This window comes from Theropithecus gelada, chromosome X, assembly GCF_003255815.1.
Source record: "Theropithecus gelada isolate Dixy chromosome X, Tgel_1.0, whole genome shotgun sequence".
Classification (NCBI taxonomy): domain Eukaryota; kingdom Metazoa; phylum Chordata; class Mammalia; order Primates; family Cercopithecidae; genus Theropithecus; species Theropithecus gelada.
The window spans coordinates 36,289,337-36,309,177 of record NC_037689.1 but is presented as its reverse complement, the minus strand read 5'-3'; the positions used below and the strand labels follow the sequence as shown (position 1 = coordinate 36,309,177).

Sequence of the window (19,841 nt, the reverse complement as noted above, 5' to 3'; positions counted from 1 at the left end):
GTCACTGCCAAATATACATTTCCAGATGTTATCCCTTTCTTGAGCACATATTTCTATCTAATTACTTGCTAACTCTACTGAGATGTCTCATGGGCATCTGAATTTAAGAGCATAAAAATATGACTCGAGTTCCACTCCAAATCTGCACTTGTCACAATAGTCCCCATCTTAATAAATGGTAACACTACCTACCCAGTTGCTTAAGCCAAAAATCTGTGAGTCATATTCAATTCATTTTCTCACCTCTTCACATAAAATGCATCAGCATGACCTATTGGTTTTACCTCCAAAGCATAACCACTAGAATGTAAGTTTCATCAAAAGGTTGCATTTTTTTCTGTCCTGTGAAGCAATGTATTCTGAGGATTTACACAGTGCCTGGCACATAGTAAGAAGTAAATAAATTTTTGTGGAACAAATGAAAGATTCCTGAACCTAACCACTTTCCTTCATTCTTATGACCAATACCATAATCTAAGCCATCAACATCTCCACCTATAGTTCTACAATAGCCTCCTAACTTATCTGCTGCTACTCTTGACACCACAACTATCCACTCAATAGCCTATTTGCTATATTGAAACTAACTAGTGGATTCCAATCACTTAGGATAAAATAAAGTCCTTTATACTGGCCTGCAAATAAATCTTGAAATTACCTATTCTTCAACCTCATTTTCTACTTTTTTGTCCCTCTCATTCTCTACTATATTCACAGGTTTCCATGTTTAAGCATAGTAGGTGCTCAATAAACATTTGTTGAATGAATAAATATGTATATTTAACCTGTGAGTAGTCTAATCATGACAGGAAGTGAGATTGTGCAGAAATTTGTTTTACCCCGTCTCTCTCCCTTTGAGAGCTAAATTCTCAAGTAATCTATACTTGCTTATTCCATATCCTCACCTACTTTAAACTACTGCAATCTGGTTTCTTCCCAAATGCTGATTTGAAAATATTCATGACAAGATAATCAGTAAACTCAATGGACCATTTTTCTATTTTATTAATTTTTGCTCTTCGTGTTTTTTTCACTCCTTCTACACTTTTTGGATTTAATTTCTTATTCTTCATTCTATCTCCATGAAATAGATTCTTAGATAATCAATTTTCAGTTTTCTATCTTTATAAAATGCATTTGAAGTATACATTTTTCACTAAGCATGGCTTTAGCTCAGTTCATATATTTTGATATGTACAATTTATCTTTCAATTCAAAATATTTTCTAACTTCCAATGTGAATTCTTTTTGACTCCTGAATTATTTCAGAAGTATTTGGCTATTTCCCAATTTATAGAGATGTTCTAGTTACCTTTGTACCATTGATTTTTAGCCTAATTCTATTTAATCAGATAATATGATTTCAGTGGTTTGATATTTGTTATGAAGTGCGTTATAGTCCAACTCATGGTAAATGTACCAAAATGTTTCTTCTGACTTGAAAAGTATGTGTTTACTGCATTTGAGGGTGTAGTTTGTTAATTATGTTGTTAAATATTTTATATCCTTACTGATCTTTTTGTCTGCTTTGTTTCTATCAGTTGCTAAGAGAGGTATGTTAAAATTCCTCACTATGAGTGTGAGTTTGTCTATTTCTTCTTTATATTTGTCAATTTAAACTTGGTGTATTCTGAGGCCATGTTATTCGTTGTATACGTATCTATAGTAATCACATCCCCCTATTGAAATGATCCTTTTAATTATGAAATATCTCTATTTCTAGTAATAATTTTGGTCTTAAAGTCTACTTTATCTAATATTAATGGAGCTAAACTGGCTTTATTTGGTTAGCGTTAGCATGATATATCTTTATCCACAGTTACTTTGAAGCTTTCTGTGTCTTGATATTATAGGTGTGCCTATTGGAGGCAGACTAGAGTTGAGTTTTATTTTTTAATTTAATCTGAAAATGTTTGTCTTTTAATAGAGGTATTTATTCTATTTTCCTTCACTGTATTTACAATATATTTGGGTTTAATCTACCACTTCTCTATTTGCTTTCTCTTTATCTGTCTTGTTCTGCATTCCCTCTTTCTTTTAGATTGATTTTGTCTTTTTATTATTCCATATCCACCCCCACTTGTTTGCTAGTTATACTTTTAAAAAAATTAGTCTTTAATATCTGTTATTATGTAATGCCAGACATTGCTAATTGATGACAGATCTCATTCCCACAGAGCCCAGGTACAGTCTAAGAATCCTTCACACAGTAATTAAAAAATTCCCTAACAATTATTTAGAATTGTGAAGCAAAATGAAACCCATTTTCCATCTCTGGTCTAGGAGAGCATGCAGTCAGTAAGCCAGGATAGTGTTTCTTAAAGTTATCTCATCATAAGAATCACCTAGAGTGCTTATTAAGAGTACAGATTCTTGTATTCCACCCAACTTTATAAATCAACATCTGAAAGGAATTTTACTGAGAATTAGTATGTTTCAGAGGGGTCCTAGGTGAGTCTTATTACGATAAGGAAGTTTGGGAAACCTGAGCAGTATTACCATATGTAAAAGAAGTTGTTGAAGGACTTAAACCATCCACTGAGGCGGTTGCAGCATGAGTTCTATACTGTTTTGTGTTGAAATACCATCATAATGTAAGAATATTTTCTGGGTGGCACAAGTGATCCTGAACTCTTGCTGCTGTGTGCTGAACTTCTGTGAATGTGATTAAAGAAACGATAGCACCAACAAGGAGGCAGTGAGGAGAAAATTGAGAAAGGCACAACATTAAAAGGTAACGTACAGCAAAGAGGATATTTGTGCTTGTTTACTTGTTCTCCTTATCTATGGCAGGACAAAATGTTCCTGAGAGGTAGCGAAGAGTGAGACAGGGCAGCTAACAGGACAGATTTATCTCTTTCAGCCCAGAGTATGTGCAGGAAACCTTTTAGTGGATGCAGTCAGAACTCAGTGAGCTCATACCCACATAAACTCCTCAATATAAGCAATGTCTCACAACAGATATTCAGCTTTACACCTACGTATTTGCAGCATTAATAGTGACTGTGGAATATTTTTGTTTTCATTCCAACAGAGTAGCATATAACTATTACTTCACCAGCAGGATTAGTTTATCAAATATTTTTTGGAACAGATTTTGAAAAATCTCTCTACTGTACATAAAATGTTAACTTTAGTTCTCAAGCAGTATTGTTACAGGAGGTAACATTCTCCATATCAAAGGGTATGTTTCTCTCCCAGAGTTTGAAATGGAAAACAGGTGCAAGCCTTTTGATAGCCTCTACAAGATTGGGTTATAAAGCAGAACAGTGTTTTCCAAGCATGTCTGCACACCAGAATTGCCTGGTGAGCTGCAGAAATACGGAGGCTGGTGCCCCTCCTAACATTGAGATTTAATTGGTGTAAGGTTGTGTCTAAGGCTTGGGATTTTTAAAACACCCCCAGGCAATTCTAATGTGCAGGCAAGTTTGGGAACCACAGGACTGGAGATCTTGAGCTATGCATTTCAAACCTCAAGTCTCTGGACAGTGTAAAGCTTAGGATTCTGCACTAAAGTTTAAGTTGAGATCATAAGATCAGTCTCACTAGATTTATCATGTTGTAATCTACATGGGTATGGAATAATTTACATAAAGCCAGAGCAATTGATGAAAAAAACTCAATCAGATCAGTGATGTACACACACACACACACAGTCAATATTTAGAAGAACCAGGATTTTAAAGTAACTTGGTCAAATTGAGTATATATCCCCAATTAGAGTTGCTCGATAAATACAGGGAGTCCAGTTACATCCAAATTTCAGATAAACAATTTTCAGTATAAGTATGTCCCATGCAATATTTGGTATGTGCTTATATGAAAAATTGTTTGTTGTTATCTGAAATTCCAGTTTAACTCCATGACATGTATTTTTATTTGCTGAATCTGACAGTCCTCCCCAATTTTAAAGGCCTAAGCTGAGCACTAAGTCAGTGTAGTAGGACAAATCAGAACAAAAATTAACCTTGGCTTCTTGCTTATTGTGTGCTCTTCTGTTTTCTGAATTATATTGCCTGGCTAACCAACTCAAGCTCTCTACGTTGTCTGAACTGAGGGGCAATCATACCTTATTCTGCCTCTTCTGTCTTCTTCGGAGGCGCAGGAACTCCTTGTGTTGCCTGGAGACAAAGTTCACCGCTGCGTATTCCAGTAAGGCAGCAAACACAAACAGAAGGCACACCGCCATCCAGATGTCAATCGCTTTTACATAGGAGACCTGAGAGAGAGACACACACACACACACAGAGAGAGAGAGAGAGAGAGAGAGAGAGAGAGAGAGAGAGAGAGAGACTATGAAAGCTTGCCAGGAAACCAGATTCTTAATGGTGTGAGCAGCAAAATAACCTAATTTCCTTGGTCAAGGATTTTCCAGCGTTTTCTTAAGAAAGTGCTTAAGCCATTGATTCTACTTTGAAGATTCTGGGCAGAGCACTGAAAGTCACATGCCCCCCCCCCCCCGAACCAGTAGCTTTATTCCTGAGATCGGGTCCAAAGATGACTTCAAGAATTTCCTTAATGACAGTAGATTTTAAGTGTTCTCACTACAAATAAATATGTGAAATAATGCATATGTTAAGTAGCTCAATTTAGACACTCCATGATGTGTACATATATTGAAACATGTACACCATAAATATATACAATTTTTACTTGTCAATTAAAAATAATTATTCTCTTAATTAAAAAAAGAAAAATGAAACTTTGAGGCAAAATAGATGGGTGCTATTATTAAAACTGCTCACTTCTATTTTTTTAAATTAACGTTTAAAAACCAATATAATTAAGATAATTTCAAAACATGGATGAGAAATAAACTATGTATGGCCTTAGGCTCTTCAGAAGCCAATTTGTAATTTTCTTCAATTTACTGATCCTAACTGACATGAAAACACAGTTCTAAAATAGTTTTAAATCCTCACAATTTAACAGTCTTCAACCAAAGTAAAATATCAAGAATCTAGCCTTGAGAAGGTATCTGGTTAAAAAGAAAACTTTGATAACCCTTCAGTGTTTGCTTAAGTGTTTAGTAAGTCTTATAATTTGACAAAGTAGATTCTGAAAGCAAATACTTTCTACTTGCAATGGAAAATGCCCCTCATTCTCTCAACTTAAAATTATTTTTTCAACTGTAAAAGGGAAAAATAATTGGATGAAGTTACAAAGTACTGCATCCTGGACTACAAAGAATACTTACTAAACTACCATCTGAATGTGTACAATCCAGTTCTAATTTTTAAATAGTTCCCTGTATTTTGGTATCTGTCAAGTGCTTGCCAGCCAGTATTTTAAGCATTTTATGTGTGTGAATTTTTTAAGCCTTACAACAACTCATCCCAATTTTCTGATGAGAAAACTGGGGTAAAGAGGGATGAAATTATTACCCAAGGTCACAAAAGTAATAAATGACAGAGTCAAGATCGGAATTGGAACTCAGTCTGACTAGTGGATTTCCTTTCCGAACACACACAAACACATTGTTAGGATCATAGTTTGTATCTTTGCATTTACCTTTGACCTTTATACTGAGCATTTCCCATGTTATTTATTTTTCTTCTAGATCATAATTTCTAATGCTTGCCTAATGGTCTATACCATGATTAAACACTCACATTGTAAGACATATAGGTTACTTTCTATCTTATATTTTATGACTATAAATGTAGCTGTTACAAACATTCTTCTCCCAAAATATTTGACTGTGTCTCTGATTATTTGTTGGATCAACTTTTAGGTGAGTTACAGAAGTAAAGATATGAAAATAGGCTCTTGAATTAGAAGGTTTGCAGGAGCACAGCGGACATAAAAGCAGAGATTCTGGAGTAAGATGCCCCAATTAAGAAATGCTGCTCTGCTACTATCTGTATAATTCAGTTATGTTATATAACCTCTCTCTGCCTCTATTCCTCATCTTTAAAATAGGAACAATAATAGTACCTACCTCATAGAGTTGTTAAGTGGATAAAATCACTTAATATACATAAAGATTTTAGAATAGTTTCAAACACAGAATAAGTCCTTATAAATGTTTGCAATTATTTGGCCAGAGAAGGGTGTGATTTTGTGAATGGATAAATTTTGGAAGGAACAAAAATTAATAAGGAACATAAAACTCACCCACAATCATAATATATTCTAATTATTATTATTATTATTAGAGACAGAGTCTCGCTCTGTCGCCCAGGCTGGAGTGCAGTGGCCAGATCTGAGCTCACTGCAAGCTCCGCCTCCTGGGTTCACGCCATTCTCCTGCCTCAGCCTCCCGAGTAGCTGGGACTACAGGCGCCCGCCACCTCGCCCGGCTAGTTTTTTGTATTTTTTAGTAGAGACAGGGTTTCACCGTGTTAGCCAGGATAGTCTCGATCTCCTGACCTCGTGATCCGCCCGTCTCGGCCTCCCAAAGTGCTGGGATTACAGGCTTGAGCCACCGCGCCCGGCCTCTAATTATTGTTTTTAAGATCACCACCTGCCTTACATTATTTGTCTAAAACAATCCGAAGTACTTGTGTCAGTTCCACATGTATTGTGACAAAATGATCTAGCACTTTGTTATCTCCAGTCCTTGAAACATATTATTCTTCCTACCTGGGATGGTTATTCCCACTCCTTCTGATTAATAGTCGCCTCAGAATTCTTTAGGACTTCGCTGAGATATCAGTTTCCCTGGGAAGCGTCCCCAACCTTTCTCCTTTCTCTCATCTGAGTTAGGGGCCACGTTTCTTTGTTCCCTTATCACTCTCTATTGAACTTATCTGTTCCTTCTTTGCCCACTTTTTACATGGAAGATGTCCCTCATCTCACTCAACTTACAATTTTATATACATATACAAATTTGTATATATATATACAAATTTATATATCTATATATACATATACACATATATGTGTATATATATATTTTGAGATGGTGTTTCACACTGTTGCCCAGGCTGGAGTGTGTGTGTGCGCACATATATATGTGTGTGTGTGTGTATATATATATACACACACACACACACACACACACATTTTGAGATGGTGTCTTCCACTGTTGCCTAGGCTGTAGTGCAGGGGCATGATCTAGGCTTACTGCAACCTCTGCCTTCCAGGATCAAATGATTCTCCTGCCTTAGCCTTCTGAGTAACTGGGATTACAGGCACGTGCCACCACACCCGGCTAACTTTTGTATTTTTTAGTAGAGACAGGGTTTCACCATGTTGGCCAGGCTGGTCTCAAACTTCTGACCTCAAATGATCTGCCCATCTCGGCCTCCCAAAGTGCTGGAATTACAGGCGTGAGCCACTGTGCCCGGCCAATTATATTTTAAAGTATTCCCTGACCCTACTCTTAGACTGTAGGTTTATTTTTTTTGTTTTTGTTTTTAGTTTAGGCCCTGTGCAGTATTACTTTGTATCACCAGCACAGGACCTAGCAAATAGTGCAAAGGCAGTAGTTATGTGGGATGGATAGATGGATTGGTGGATAAATACATGGTGGATGGATCGATGATGGATAGATGGACTGATGGTTGAATGACTGACTGACTGACTGACTGAATGAATGAATGAAAGAGAAGGAAGGGAGGAAATATCTAGCTATTTTTGCATCTTTGTGCTTTAAACAGTTATGAATGATCTACTGTTACCCACAACTGTATATATTTGATACTTCTAAGAGTGGAATATTAGTGAGTTTTTATTTTCTCAGCTCGCCTAACATTCCTGGAACATTTGCTTCCTTAATAAACAATAGTTTGTCTTGTATTTGCTCTTCTGGAGCAATCCTATTTTCCTGTAATAATAGAACATTACCAATCACAGCATTTCCAGTTATATATTATTCAGATGGCCCATAAATGTTTTAAGACCCAATAATGAGAGGAATGTGTTAATGCCCGAGATATATGCATACCAAGAGCTAAGTCCAATAGAGCTGACCATCATTCCTCCTCTTTCCTCCTCTTCCTAGTGTTTACAGCATTCAGTAATTTATACACCTTTTCTCCATCTTCTTCTAGCAATCAGCAGACCAAGCTCATATTTGGCTTCTTTTATAGCTGCTCATAAATGAGTCCTTCCAGTCTTTTAATCATTTTGGTTGGTCTCCGAGTTTCCTCCAAATCATGAACATCTTTCCAGCATTGAAGTGCTGGCATTAAATGCATTATTCACATGGATTTAGAGGGTGTTGTGAGACATCTATCACATATGATGTGATGTTCCTTGGTGCTGGTTTCTCAGAACTGAAATGCCTTTTTGTTGCTTTTACCCAACTCTGATGTCAGATTCTCTTCTTTCAGCTCCTATTCCTTACATGTTTTCAGCTCACATCTTCCCTTGTCACATTCTTTTTTTTTTTTTTTTTTTTTTTTGAGACGGAGTCTCGCTCTGTCACCCAGGCTGGAGTGCAGTGGCCGGATCTCAGCTCACTGCAAGCTCCGCCTCCCGGGTTCACGCCATTCTCCTGCCTCAGCCTCCCGAGTAGCTGGGACTACAGGCGCCCGCCACCTCGCCCGGCTAGTTTTTTGTATTTTTTTTTCTTTTTTAGTAGAGACGAGGTTTCACTGGGTTAGCCAGGAAGGTCTCGATCTCCTGACCTCATGATCCACCTGTCTCGGCCTCCCAAAGTGCTGGGATTACAGGCTTGAGCCACCGCGCCTAGCCTCCTTGTCACATTCTTTTTATGATTCTTGGACATGATTCCTTCTTGAACGACTTTACTACAAACTTGAAAGATAGTTTTAAAAGGTAATGAAGTTCTCAAAATGCTGTTATGATTAACTCAGTTGGTATCTTTTCAGGCATATTTAATTCAGAAAAAGAAAAACAAACATTGAGAGCCTACTACATGGAGGGCTGTACTAGGTGCTGGTGGGAGATGGGGTAAAAGATACAAAGAAGACTAAGAAGCATATTAATTCTCCCCAGGACTTCCCAGATTATATTTCAGGGGACCACACTCATGCTGTGCTCCAGAAAGTATCATTCACATAGATCATGGGGCAGCAAATTATAGTCCACGGATCAAATTCAGTCCACTGTTATTTGCAGACAGCCATATTCATTCATTTACATATTGTTTGTGGATACTTTTGAACCAAAATGGCACAGTTGAGTAGTTGTGACAGAAACCAAATGGCCACAAAGCCAAAAATACCATATGGCTCTTTACAGAAAACATTTTCCAGCCTCTGACCTAGACTTTAATGTTATCTGCTTTTTATTGGGGTTGTACATCTTAGTGACCCTGCCTCACCACTTAAGAATTCCATGGTCTACAGAGGGAGACAGTCACATGAACATATAACTGATATAAAGTAGATGGTTCCACATGACAAAGTAAAGGAAGGACAAAAAGTCTGGTGGAATATGGGGAGGTTAATGTCGATGGAAAAATCAGTAAAGGCTTTATTTCTAGGTGGTGTGGCACTTGTTTTAGGGCTTGAGAAGAGCCAGGTCTTTGGTGGGTAGAAGAAGCTGTAAAATCAAAGCCATAAAGATGGGAGAGAGTATGGTGGTCTTGCAAATAATGAGCAACCCAGTGACCGGGATATGCTGGGCACCTGGGAGGTAATGGTGAGGGGTGGACAGGTAGGCTGGGCTGGCAAAGGAGGGCATTGAAAGTCAAGCTGATAGGTTTTGGGTTTCAAAAATTTGTAAAGATAAGCTAATGATGGTTTTGAGGTGGAGTATAGATGTATAAGGTGCCTTCCTTCCCTTCCTTCCTTTCCTTTCCTTCCTTTCCTTCCTTCCTCACTCCCTTTTTAAACAATTATCATGATGCTATTTTGTCTCTGAAAGCAAGAGTCTCAGCAAAGTAGACATTATCCTCCTTATGGAAATTTACCTCACCTCTTCTTGGCACTTTCACCTCTATATAGGTTGGTTCTCTTCCAGGCTCTCTGACATCTCTGAATCAACAACATCTCTGAATCATCTGATCTTCCTTACTCTCTTTGGGACATCTTATTCCATTTGGTATTTCCATTTCTTGAACTCTTTCCTCCTCAGTTTTCACTCTATCTTCATATCCTCAATGAATTAATCCACTCCGATAGCTTTCTTCTTATTTCTGTGTGTCAGGGTAGTGGTGGTGGTAGTGTGTGTATGTTGAGTGCTATAACAGAGACTGGCTATATTCTTCTAAATTTCATTTCCTCTACCAGTAAGGTAGATTTTCCACTTCTCTTGGATCCTCAATGGAATATGGGCAGAAGTTATACATGTTAGGACCTCTAAAATCTTCCATGAGGCCCTTAGGACTATACCTTCTGCAGCCACCTTAGGTGTCACCTGTTTAAGATGGCAGTGCCATAAGATGGAAGAAGATTGGATCCCCAAAAGACCTACGGCCACCCACTGCACAGTAGAGTATAATGTGAGTGAGAAGGAAATTTTTATTTTATCAAGCTCTAGGAATTAAGAAGAAAGCTATAGGAGTGGATGCATTTATTCAGGAAATGAAGGTTTTGTGTTTCCAAAGTTCTCAAATTATTCCCTCAGCCCTGACCTCTCACCAGCATTCTGTGATAATTCTAAAATAGCTACAGTTAGTATTTGCAAAATTAAACATATTAAATGCCACCTCCTTCTTATTCATCTCATTTAAATCTTCCTTCTCACTAGCAACCTGGTTTTGCCACTGTTTCCTCCTCCGTTGTCTTCATCTCTAATATTCAATCTATTGCACAGATTCAACATTTCTGTCTGTAAAGCAACCCTGGGTTTACTCTTTACTCTCTCCATTCCAAAGATATCACTTTAATCCTATCCATCAACACCTAATGCCTGGTTATTATAACAACTTCCTAACCAGTCCACCTGCATTCAGTTCTTCCTCATGGCACCTAGTCTTTTGCTTCTGTGAAATTAAATTTAAAACCCCAATTTCATTTTGAAACACATCTGCTTAGGAATTACTGTGGCTGCCTATTGCAGTCTCTGGTATTCAAGGCCCCGCACAGCATGTGTCTATCCTAGTTAATCAATCTTATGGCACTCTTTCGTAACACAAGCTTGGTGTTTTGTTTAAGCAACTTTGCTTAGCCCTGAGTAAGCCAAATCCATTCCCACTGATGACTTTGTCTACACCAGTAGTTCCTAAATGAGGTTGACTTTTCATTCCAGGGGACATTTGGCAATGTCTGGAGATATTTTTGGTAGTCACAACCAGGGAGCGCTGCTATTGGCATCTAGTAGTTGAGGTCACGGATGCTTCTAAACATCCTATAATGCACAGGACAGCATCCAAAACAAAGACATCCAGTCAAAATGCTAATAATTCTGAGGTTGGAAAACCCTGAGAGAGAGAAAGCAAAAACAAAAACAAACAAAAAACCTAGGTAACTATGTCTAGTCCAGTGGTTCTCAACCAGAAGTGATGTTGCTCCCAAGAACATTCAGCAGTGTCAGAAGATGTTTTTGGTTGTTTCATCTGGGAAGTAAAGAGTTGCTCTGGTTTCTAGTGGGTTGAGGCCAGGGATGCTGTTAAATACGCAACAATGCAAAGGACAGCTCTTTATGACAAATAATTACCCAGTCCCAAATGTTAATAGTGTTATAAGGTGGAAAAACCCTTCTCCCAGCATAGAAACATTTCCCACATTTTATATTTGTTTATTTCCAGATAATTCTTCAAGGAGTAGACCAAATCCCATCCCCAAGGTGATAATTTTTTGCCTATTCTAGCCGACGGCGGCCTTGCCTGTCTTTAGAATTTGTAATGCACTTAAAGATAGAATCATCCAGTTTAGTGTTTGCTTCATGCATATGTGTTTTATCCACCCAACTAAAGTATAGGATACTTGGGGGAATATAGATCCAGTAATGTCTTCTGTATCCATGTCACCAAGGACGTTTTTGTGCATATAGTAAGTGTCCCCATAAGTTTTTGTTGACTGTCAAATTTTCCAAGTGCTATATAAATTCAAATTTCTTTCACAATTATTGCTTTATATGAAGGGTAAGCTACAGAAAAAAAAAGAGAACTAAAAAGAAGAAAAATGTAGTTTTGGTCTTTTAGTGATGACAGTTGTTGATATCCAAATTACTCTGGATTTATTTTCATTAAGGGAAAGGAGAATACTTATTATTTATATGACTTTACAACTTATGTAGTTTGCAAATATATCTGCTGGGAAAGTAGAACCAGTCAAGTGGTTTAGGGTTTCATGGTGCTAGATTAGCATTTATCTGTTGTTTGAACAGATAAGTGAGATCATGGAATTTGGTTAGTTGCTCAGTTGTTTGGCATTATATAGACATTTCTTAGAGGTGTTTCCCATTAATATTCTTTTTAATACTGTCTTGGCATTTTTGAAAACTTTGGCAAGTTTAATAGAGTCAATTTTTTTTCATGAATTACATCCTTATTTCAGTTTCAAAGTGGAAAATCAAGTCATGAATTTATTTCCTTTAGCCCCACAATTTGTTTTGTCTGTGTTCAGACACTATACTGTTTCCTGTGCCATGAAGCCAGTTGCTGTTATTGGTTGGGACATTTTGTACATGATGTTTATCCCCAGGACAGAAATAATGAGTCACGATTGTACAAGGATTACTTGAATGTCCTTACAGCTTGGATGCCCTCTCCATTCCTCATGGGCAAGGCACTTCCATGTGATAATGTGCCAACTAAAGTATATCCATATTCCTAGCCCCTAGGCTGACCCCAGAGAACTGTGACATTCCTCCAGCAGCTAATCAAGGAGGATGCTAATGAACATGTACAGAGAGCAGTTCACTACAGTGGAGAAAAATCACAAATGACTATGATCAAGTGTTGTTTTGTAATAGAAAAGAAACAAGATGTATTCATAGGGCAATCTCAAAATATTCAGATGTTCTTTACGTGGAATGATTCCTCATATCCACCTGCTTGAGTCAATGTTTAATTATTCTCCACAATATATCCATGTAACAAAATTGCACTTGTGCCACTTACGTTTATACAAATAAAAAATGTTTAATTATTCTCAAACTATGCCTGAAAACTATTGATAAAGCAGAATAGAAGTTTTTTCTTCTGTACAGTACAATTTCATTGTATCTAATTTATATGTGGAAAATATTTAATTAACCTTGATTAATGCAGCTGTTGAAATGAGAGATACCTGTTGGCCACAGTAGCCTGAGATGTGCTTCTGTTACATAAAATAGAAGGCTTTGGTAGCTCCAATCAACTTATCTTTTATTGAATGCTATAAAGTATACCATCATGCTTTCCATTTCCATTCTGGGGGGAAATGAGTTTATTAAATGCATATCTAAACTTTATATGGCTAGTAATTAACAGAGGTGGTAATGAGAATTCTGGCTTTGCTTTTTCTGTTTGGTCTCTTACCTATATTCAGTAAGTGTATCATGAGAAAAAAATACAGATAGTCAAATTAATCCTAGTGCCAAAGATTCATGGTGCTGTACAATTTCATGTTTATAGTTTTACTGCCAAGTTGACATTTTTTTTTTAAATCATAGGGGCAGTTTATTCCATGCTGTTCTCATGATAGTGAGTGAGTTCTTACAAGATCGGATGGTTTTATAAGGGGCTCTTCCCCCCTTCGCTGAGTACTTCTCCTTCCTGCCATCTTGTGAAGAAGGTGCTTTGCTTCCCCTTCATCTTCTGCCATGATTATAAATTTCCTGAGACTTCCTTAATCATGCTGAACTGTGAGTAATTAAACCTCTTTCCTTTATAAGTTACTCAGTCTTGGGTATGCCTTTATTAGCATCATGAGAACAAACTAATACAATTTTTAATTTTATTGAGGGTTGATTTATGTCCCAGAGATTATGGGCTCATTTTGTAAATATTTTGTGTGAACTTGAAAGTAATTCTGTTGGTGTTGGTCTGTAATTTTCAATTATGTCAATTGGTTGATAGTCTGTGTCAAGCCTTTAATATCCTTACTAATTTTCTGTTCATATATTCTATCAGTTATTGAGAGAGAAGGTTGAAATCTCTGCCTATGTGGATTGTGACTTGTCTAGTTCTCCTCGTGGTTTTATCAGTTTTTGTTTCATACATTTTGGAGTTTGTCATTAGGTGCATACATATTTATAATTGTTATGTCCACTTACTGAATTGACCCCCTTATCAGTAGAAAATGACCCTGCTTATTACTGTTAGTATTATTTGCTCTAAAAAGCAAGAATATTTACTCTGTCTAGTTTTAATATAGCCACTTCAATTTTCTTTTAATCAGTGTTAGCACACTATATCCCCAATTCTTTTAGTTTTAACATGTTTGTGACTTTATATTTGACTCTTGATTTTTAAACCAGTCTGACAATTGCTACCTCTTAATTGGAGCATTTAGGCCATTTATGTTTAGTGTGATTATTATTCTAGCCGGCTTTAAATTTACCACCTTGCCTTTTTTCTGCTTTCTCATCTTTTCTTTCTTCTCCTTTATTGTCTTTATTTACCACCATTTGGATTGAATATTATGACTCCATTTTATCTCCTTTGTTATTCTTTTAGCTATAACTCTTTGTTAATTTAGTGATTGATTTAGGGTTTATAGAGATAAATTAGAGATGCCACACCTCTCATATTGAATGCCAGACCTTACTTATAGTACAAAAACCTTGTAACAGTATACTTCCACTTCTTCATTACTAGACTTTGTGCTATTTATGTTTTACATTTTATTTCTACATACATTATAAACCTAACAATGCATCAGTTTCATTTTTTGCTTTAAGCAGTCAATTATCTTTTTTTTTTTTTATGGGAGTCTAAAGTTCTGTATGGCTTCTTTTTTTATATATACTTTAAGTTCTAGGGTACATGTGCACAACGTGCAGGTTTGTTACATATGTATACATGTGCCATGTTGGTGTGCTGCCCCCATTAACTCGTCATTTACATTAGGTATATCTCCTAATGCTATCCCTCCCCATGATCCCCTCCCCACAACAAGTTGCCATTTTTATTGCCTAATTAAAGAGCTCACACCTGCCGTTTAATGCTGGGAAAATCAGATTTCCTTGGCAGAGATGGATGATGACAGCACTGACTACTGGCCCATCCCAGTGTCACCACCCTCACCCCATTTTCTCTCTATATCTAATATTATTGTTGGGTTCTAAGCCGAGTGGTTAAGTAAAGAATTACTTATGAAAGTGCTGCTTGCAGAAATAGACATTGGGTGGCAATGCCTCTAAGCCTGATATCTGCAGGAACTGACCAATTATAAATGGATTTTTGAGGACCAATTAGTTTGTTGGGCATTGGATGGTACACAGACCTAGTGAGTTGATATTATTTCTAAAGATGAATATATTTCTCTCCATTATGGTGGTCAGAAAATTGTATAAAGTAGCTTGCCAAAACTTACTATCCATGTGAGTTTCATGGGTGGAGAGGTACAAGAAGAGTAAATCTGCCAGCCCTGGAATATACAAGCAACACCAGGTGATATCCATTGTTAGAGGCACCATAGGGACACTCTGCAGAAAGGCACCCCCAAGTCTCAGCCTCCGGCAAATGTAGGCATCTGAGAGAGTCAAGGTGAAGGAGGGGTTAGCATCTGCAGGAAGTAGGGCAATGCAGCATCTTCTTCCCTGTGCTTATGTCTGCCATGTCACTATATTTTTGGCTGATAGACAAGCACACTGATTCCTGCCATAGTCTGCTTCCTGTGCCTGCACCTTCAGTGACAAAACAAGTGATGTATGTTTATTATCCATCAAGGGCAGGAATAAGGGGGAAGTGGGGATTCGGAACAAATTGCCCACTGGTGGAAAAACAATCTCAATGAAGAAAAGAGCCAATTGGGTGATCTCAGTATTGGAAAGACAACAATGGGCTTTGGGGAGATGATGAGATGATGCTTCACTTAATAAATGTTTGTGTAGTCAGTGTGTGTTGTGTGTGTGTGCGCGCGCGCGCATGAAAGAGCGAGAGAGAGAGAAAGAGAGGAGAAAAACTGGGGAGACTATGAAGATATGGAAGAAAGGAAGAAACTGAAAAATAAGGAACATTTTTGAAGCTAGACCAACTTGGATTTGAATCCTAGGTGAATGACCAATGAATTTGGAAAAATTACTTAACCTTTTGGAATCTTGATTTCTTCATATCAAAGTAGGGGCCCACACATTCCAGTTTCATGGGGTCATTGAAGGATTGAATAAGATGCTTTATATAAATCTTAACACTCATTTGGCAGATTGTAGATTCTCAGACACATTGGCTTGTAAGGGACGAGCCCCTGAAGACATTGCATAATTCAAAACTTGCATAATTCCAGGCAGTTTTCCCCAGAGGAATAATGTAAAGTAGAATATCTTGGATTTCATGTTTTGTGTATGGACTAAGACTTTGTTAGTGTTTTTATATTGCTGTGTTTTAAATTCACATAATCTAAGTTCACATAAATGGAACTTTATTGCAGTGAGCACTCCTGTGTATCATGGGGACTGATACATACTGTTACAAAAAGCAAACAGAACAAAATCACCACCACTGCTATCATCAACAAAAAGCTTACACCACCAGCATTCTATGAGTTATCTCCATTATAAGGATAAGGAAACTGGGTTCACTCATTAACTTTACCAAGATCACACAGCAAAAGAATGGTTGAGCTGCGATTTGCATTAAGTCTGGCTTGACTCCAAATTCTGTGCTTTTCTGCCTCACTGACCCCTGTGGGAACCTCCCTGTCTGGCGATGAGTCAGGAGAATTACTCACAGACTGTGATTACACCAGATGACAACATCTGATGTGGAAAAGAGGTGAGAAGGTACATGCAGTGGGACTGGCAAGCAAGAAACAGCAGTAGTGCTGTCACACCTACAGCCATGGACATACTGTGAAGATAAGTGTTCATAGATGGCAGATAACCACAATCTTCATTCATTTTCTCGGTCAGCAATTAGTGCCTCAACTACTTGTATACTATTTGTGCGTTTACTCCCCACCCTATCCTAGGTTCAAAATTCATACTTACAAGCAAGGAAATAAAAGAGGGAAGTTTAATAATTGTTATTTGGAAAGGCCTTGGAATGGTGGGTAAGGTTTACAGTGATGGGCGGAGGAATATGGAAGAACTGACAGGTCTCCACTGCCTGTACTGAGCTTGTTGGTTTATGATTTCCAAGTTGCCTATGCCTCCTATAGTGGGATGAGGAGCCAAATCAGGAAGGAAGCAGTGGCCAAACCTTTCACCCCTGAACATTTCTCAAACTCAGAACCTTACCACAGTGAGTGGGTATACCTGTGTTGAGTGACTATGTGCAGATGTGTCATCATCTCATAACAATCATGGATGATGTACTCCTGAGATGACCAGTGGGTAAGATATGTAGGGAATGGGTGATTCTGGACTACAAAATAGAGGCAGTCTTAGAAGCCTGATTCAACTTGCAGTGATGGAGAAATCATTTCCCCAAAATACCTAGAATCTTGTGATAACTCCAGGGTACAAAGAGGCCCCTCCTGGTGCTGAACTCCCCCACCAATGCACCTGAATCCTCTGACCACTGTGATGCTACATCCTGGAGATGAGAACAGGATTCCTTTAGTGGAGGGCCATAGAGCATTTAACATATGAGAGTATAGTGTGAAATATGAATTTCAATTGAATGGTAGAGTCAGTGGTAGCCAAGAAGCTTTGCCACCCAGACTCTGGCTTGTGGACTGGTTTAGTGTCAGCTCTGTACTTTAATGTGAGCTCACAGTAGAAGCCGCAGGTCATCAAGGATGTCTCGATAGGAGCCAACTTGCCAGAAACCTTCCCTTCTTGGCATGGGACTCTGGGCGCTCAAGCCTAGTGTGTTCTAGCCTAAAGCTCTTGAAGCTAATCAGCTACCTACTGTTTCATACTATTCAAAGTGAAACTGAAATGGAAAAATTCCAGGCACCCACCATGCTCCAGGTTCCATGTGAGGAGGAGAAAACAAGAAAAGAAGTTACAGGTCAGTCAAAGGTTTGTAATTAATGTGGTTCAAAAGCTTCTGGCTGGGCTGTTGATCTCACTTTTTGTTAGTAAAAAATTACCAAAATTATGTCTCTACTGTATCCACTTCCTATAGTTGAGCAGCGTTTTGATACAAGTCAGCTCCATTCCTTTCTGCTTACCAAAAAACCAGAAGCACAGATCACCCACTAATAGTTAGATACTTATTTGCAATAGATACTAGCCTACAGGAGTCTGTAATGATTAAAAAGAAATCCTACTGCCTTTTGAATAAAATGACATAAGTATATGTGTAAGCTCTTTGAAGAAATAAAAAGGCCATGCCATCAGACAGCATTGTTATTTTTCAATATGGAAGTGTATAGAATGCTTGAAAGATAAAGTATAAGTGTGAAAATATTTTGGTTGGGCTCATTGAGTGCCTCAGTTTCTAACATATCAGTTGCATACATCTGCTTCAGAAAGTTTAGATCAATCTCAGTCCCTTGGTGGAAATCAAGTATGATTTCTAAAGTAAGAGAAAGCAGCAAGCCTGTGTTGGAGAGAGCCATGAGAAGATGCCAAAAATGTGAACCTCAGCTTTGCCACTGGCTAACATTGCAAATTTGGGCACATTATTTCACGATTTGGGGCCTCATCCTCCCACTTGGGGATATAAAAGGATTAGACTGATAATTTCTAAGAGTTCTGCTATTCTAAGATTCTGTGACTCAAGGGAAATAAAAAGTGATGAGAGAGGAAACCACATCAATAGCAGTATGTGTTCCCAATTTCAAGGTGATCAGAGCTGTGAGTCCCAGTAACAGCCTTCAGGCCCTCTACTCCGCCTTCTTAGCACTTTCAGTATCATCTGATAATGTCCATTCATTGAATGCCTCTATGTGCCAGGCAAGACTTGCCTAAAATAGTGAATTCCTTGCTTAGAAGCAAATAGGACTAATTCAGGAAAAACAATTGCACGTGCAATACCATGTGCATAGCAGATACACTGAGTTTACTTGCAGATTCAATGGACAATTCTCACATAAACCCTCAGCAACTCACCCCAAGCTCAGCTTTTCTGCCTAAGAGATTTCTCTGGTACCTTAGAAACTTTCTTGACATGCATGCAAGGAAGCCTAGAACACTACCAGGGGCAGTCCTCAACCATGGAAGGATGGGAGTTGGTGGATAAAGACCCTAGATTTCCTGGTACTTGTTGGGGCAAGTCTGAAGAGAATTCTACACAGTTTTTAGAGGATGCCTAGCAGAATTGAACACGAGTTGTCCTTCATGGTAACCAACTCAGTAATACACTTGTTTACCTTTTCTCTTTTCACTGTTTACATTCCACATTCTCTTTTGTCTTTCTTGTGACCACCTTTCAAATAAACTGCATCCAAATGCTTGTTACAGGGTCTGCAGTTTACTGAAACAAATGACAAACCCCAAGTTAGATCAGGAGAGCCTATCACAAAAATGATGCCTGTCACATCATTGCCATTTAGAACCAGGATAGCAAAGAAACCACACATCCTGAAAAAAATTTTTTTACTAGCAAATATCCTATGCCTGGATGGCTTGCCTATCACCAGTAAGAATGGAGTGTTGATATCAATCAAAAAACAGTCTTCAAGCAGTAAGTACCAAATCAATTTAAGACCTATATTACCCATATCATTTAACACTCATCACTTCCCTTTTTGCTCTGCACAGCTAGTTTTAAATTTATAAAATTAGAATGATGGAGCTGAAACAGAAACTAGTATTTCCTGTCTAATACTATGCAATAATTATTCAGCATATGCCAACTCTCCTGGGGTCAGATAATGAGAGCACCTTATTTGCAGAAATACTGTATAATCGGTCCCACCCTGAGCTCCTTAGGAAGACAGAGTCACAGTTACATTTTGAGCCTATAAGGATGTGGATATTATGAAGGTACAAATTACTCCCGT

At 37.9% G+C, this 19,841-nt stretch overlaps 1 protein-coding gene across 5 annotated transcripts in view; it reads right to left on the bottom strand.

The window, feature by feature from the left end:
• The window catches only part of GLRA2 (glycine receptor alpha 2), a 218,872-nt gene that overhangs the window by 47,898 nt on the left and 151,133 nt on the right, over nt 1-19,841 (bottom strand). For all 5 annotated transcript variants that reach the window (XM_025372316.1, XM_025372318.1, XM_025372314.1 and 2 more), the window contains one exon: nt 4,070-4,219. In XM_025372316.1, coding sequence (XP_025228101.1) covers nt 4,070-4,219 — 150 coding nt within the window. The remainder of the gene's footprint in view (nt 1-4,069; nt 4,220-19,841) is intronic.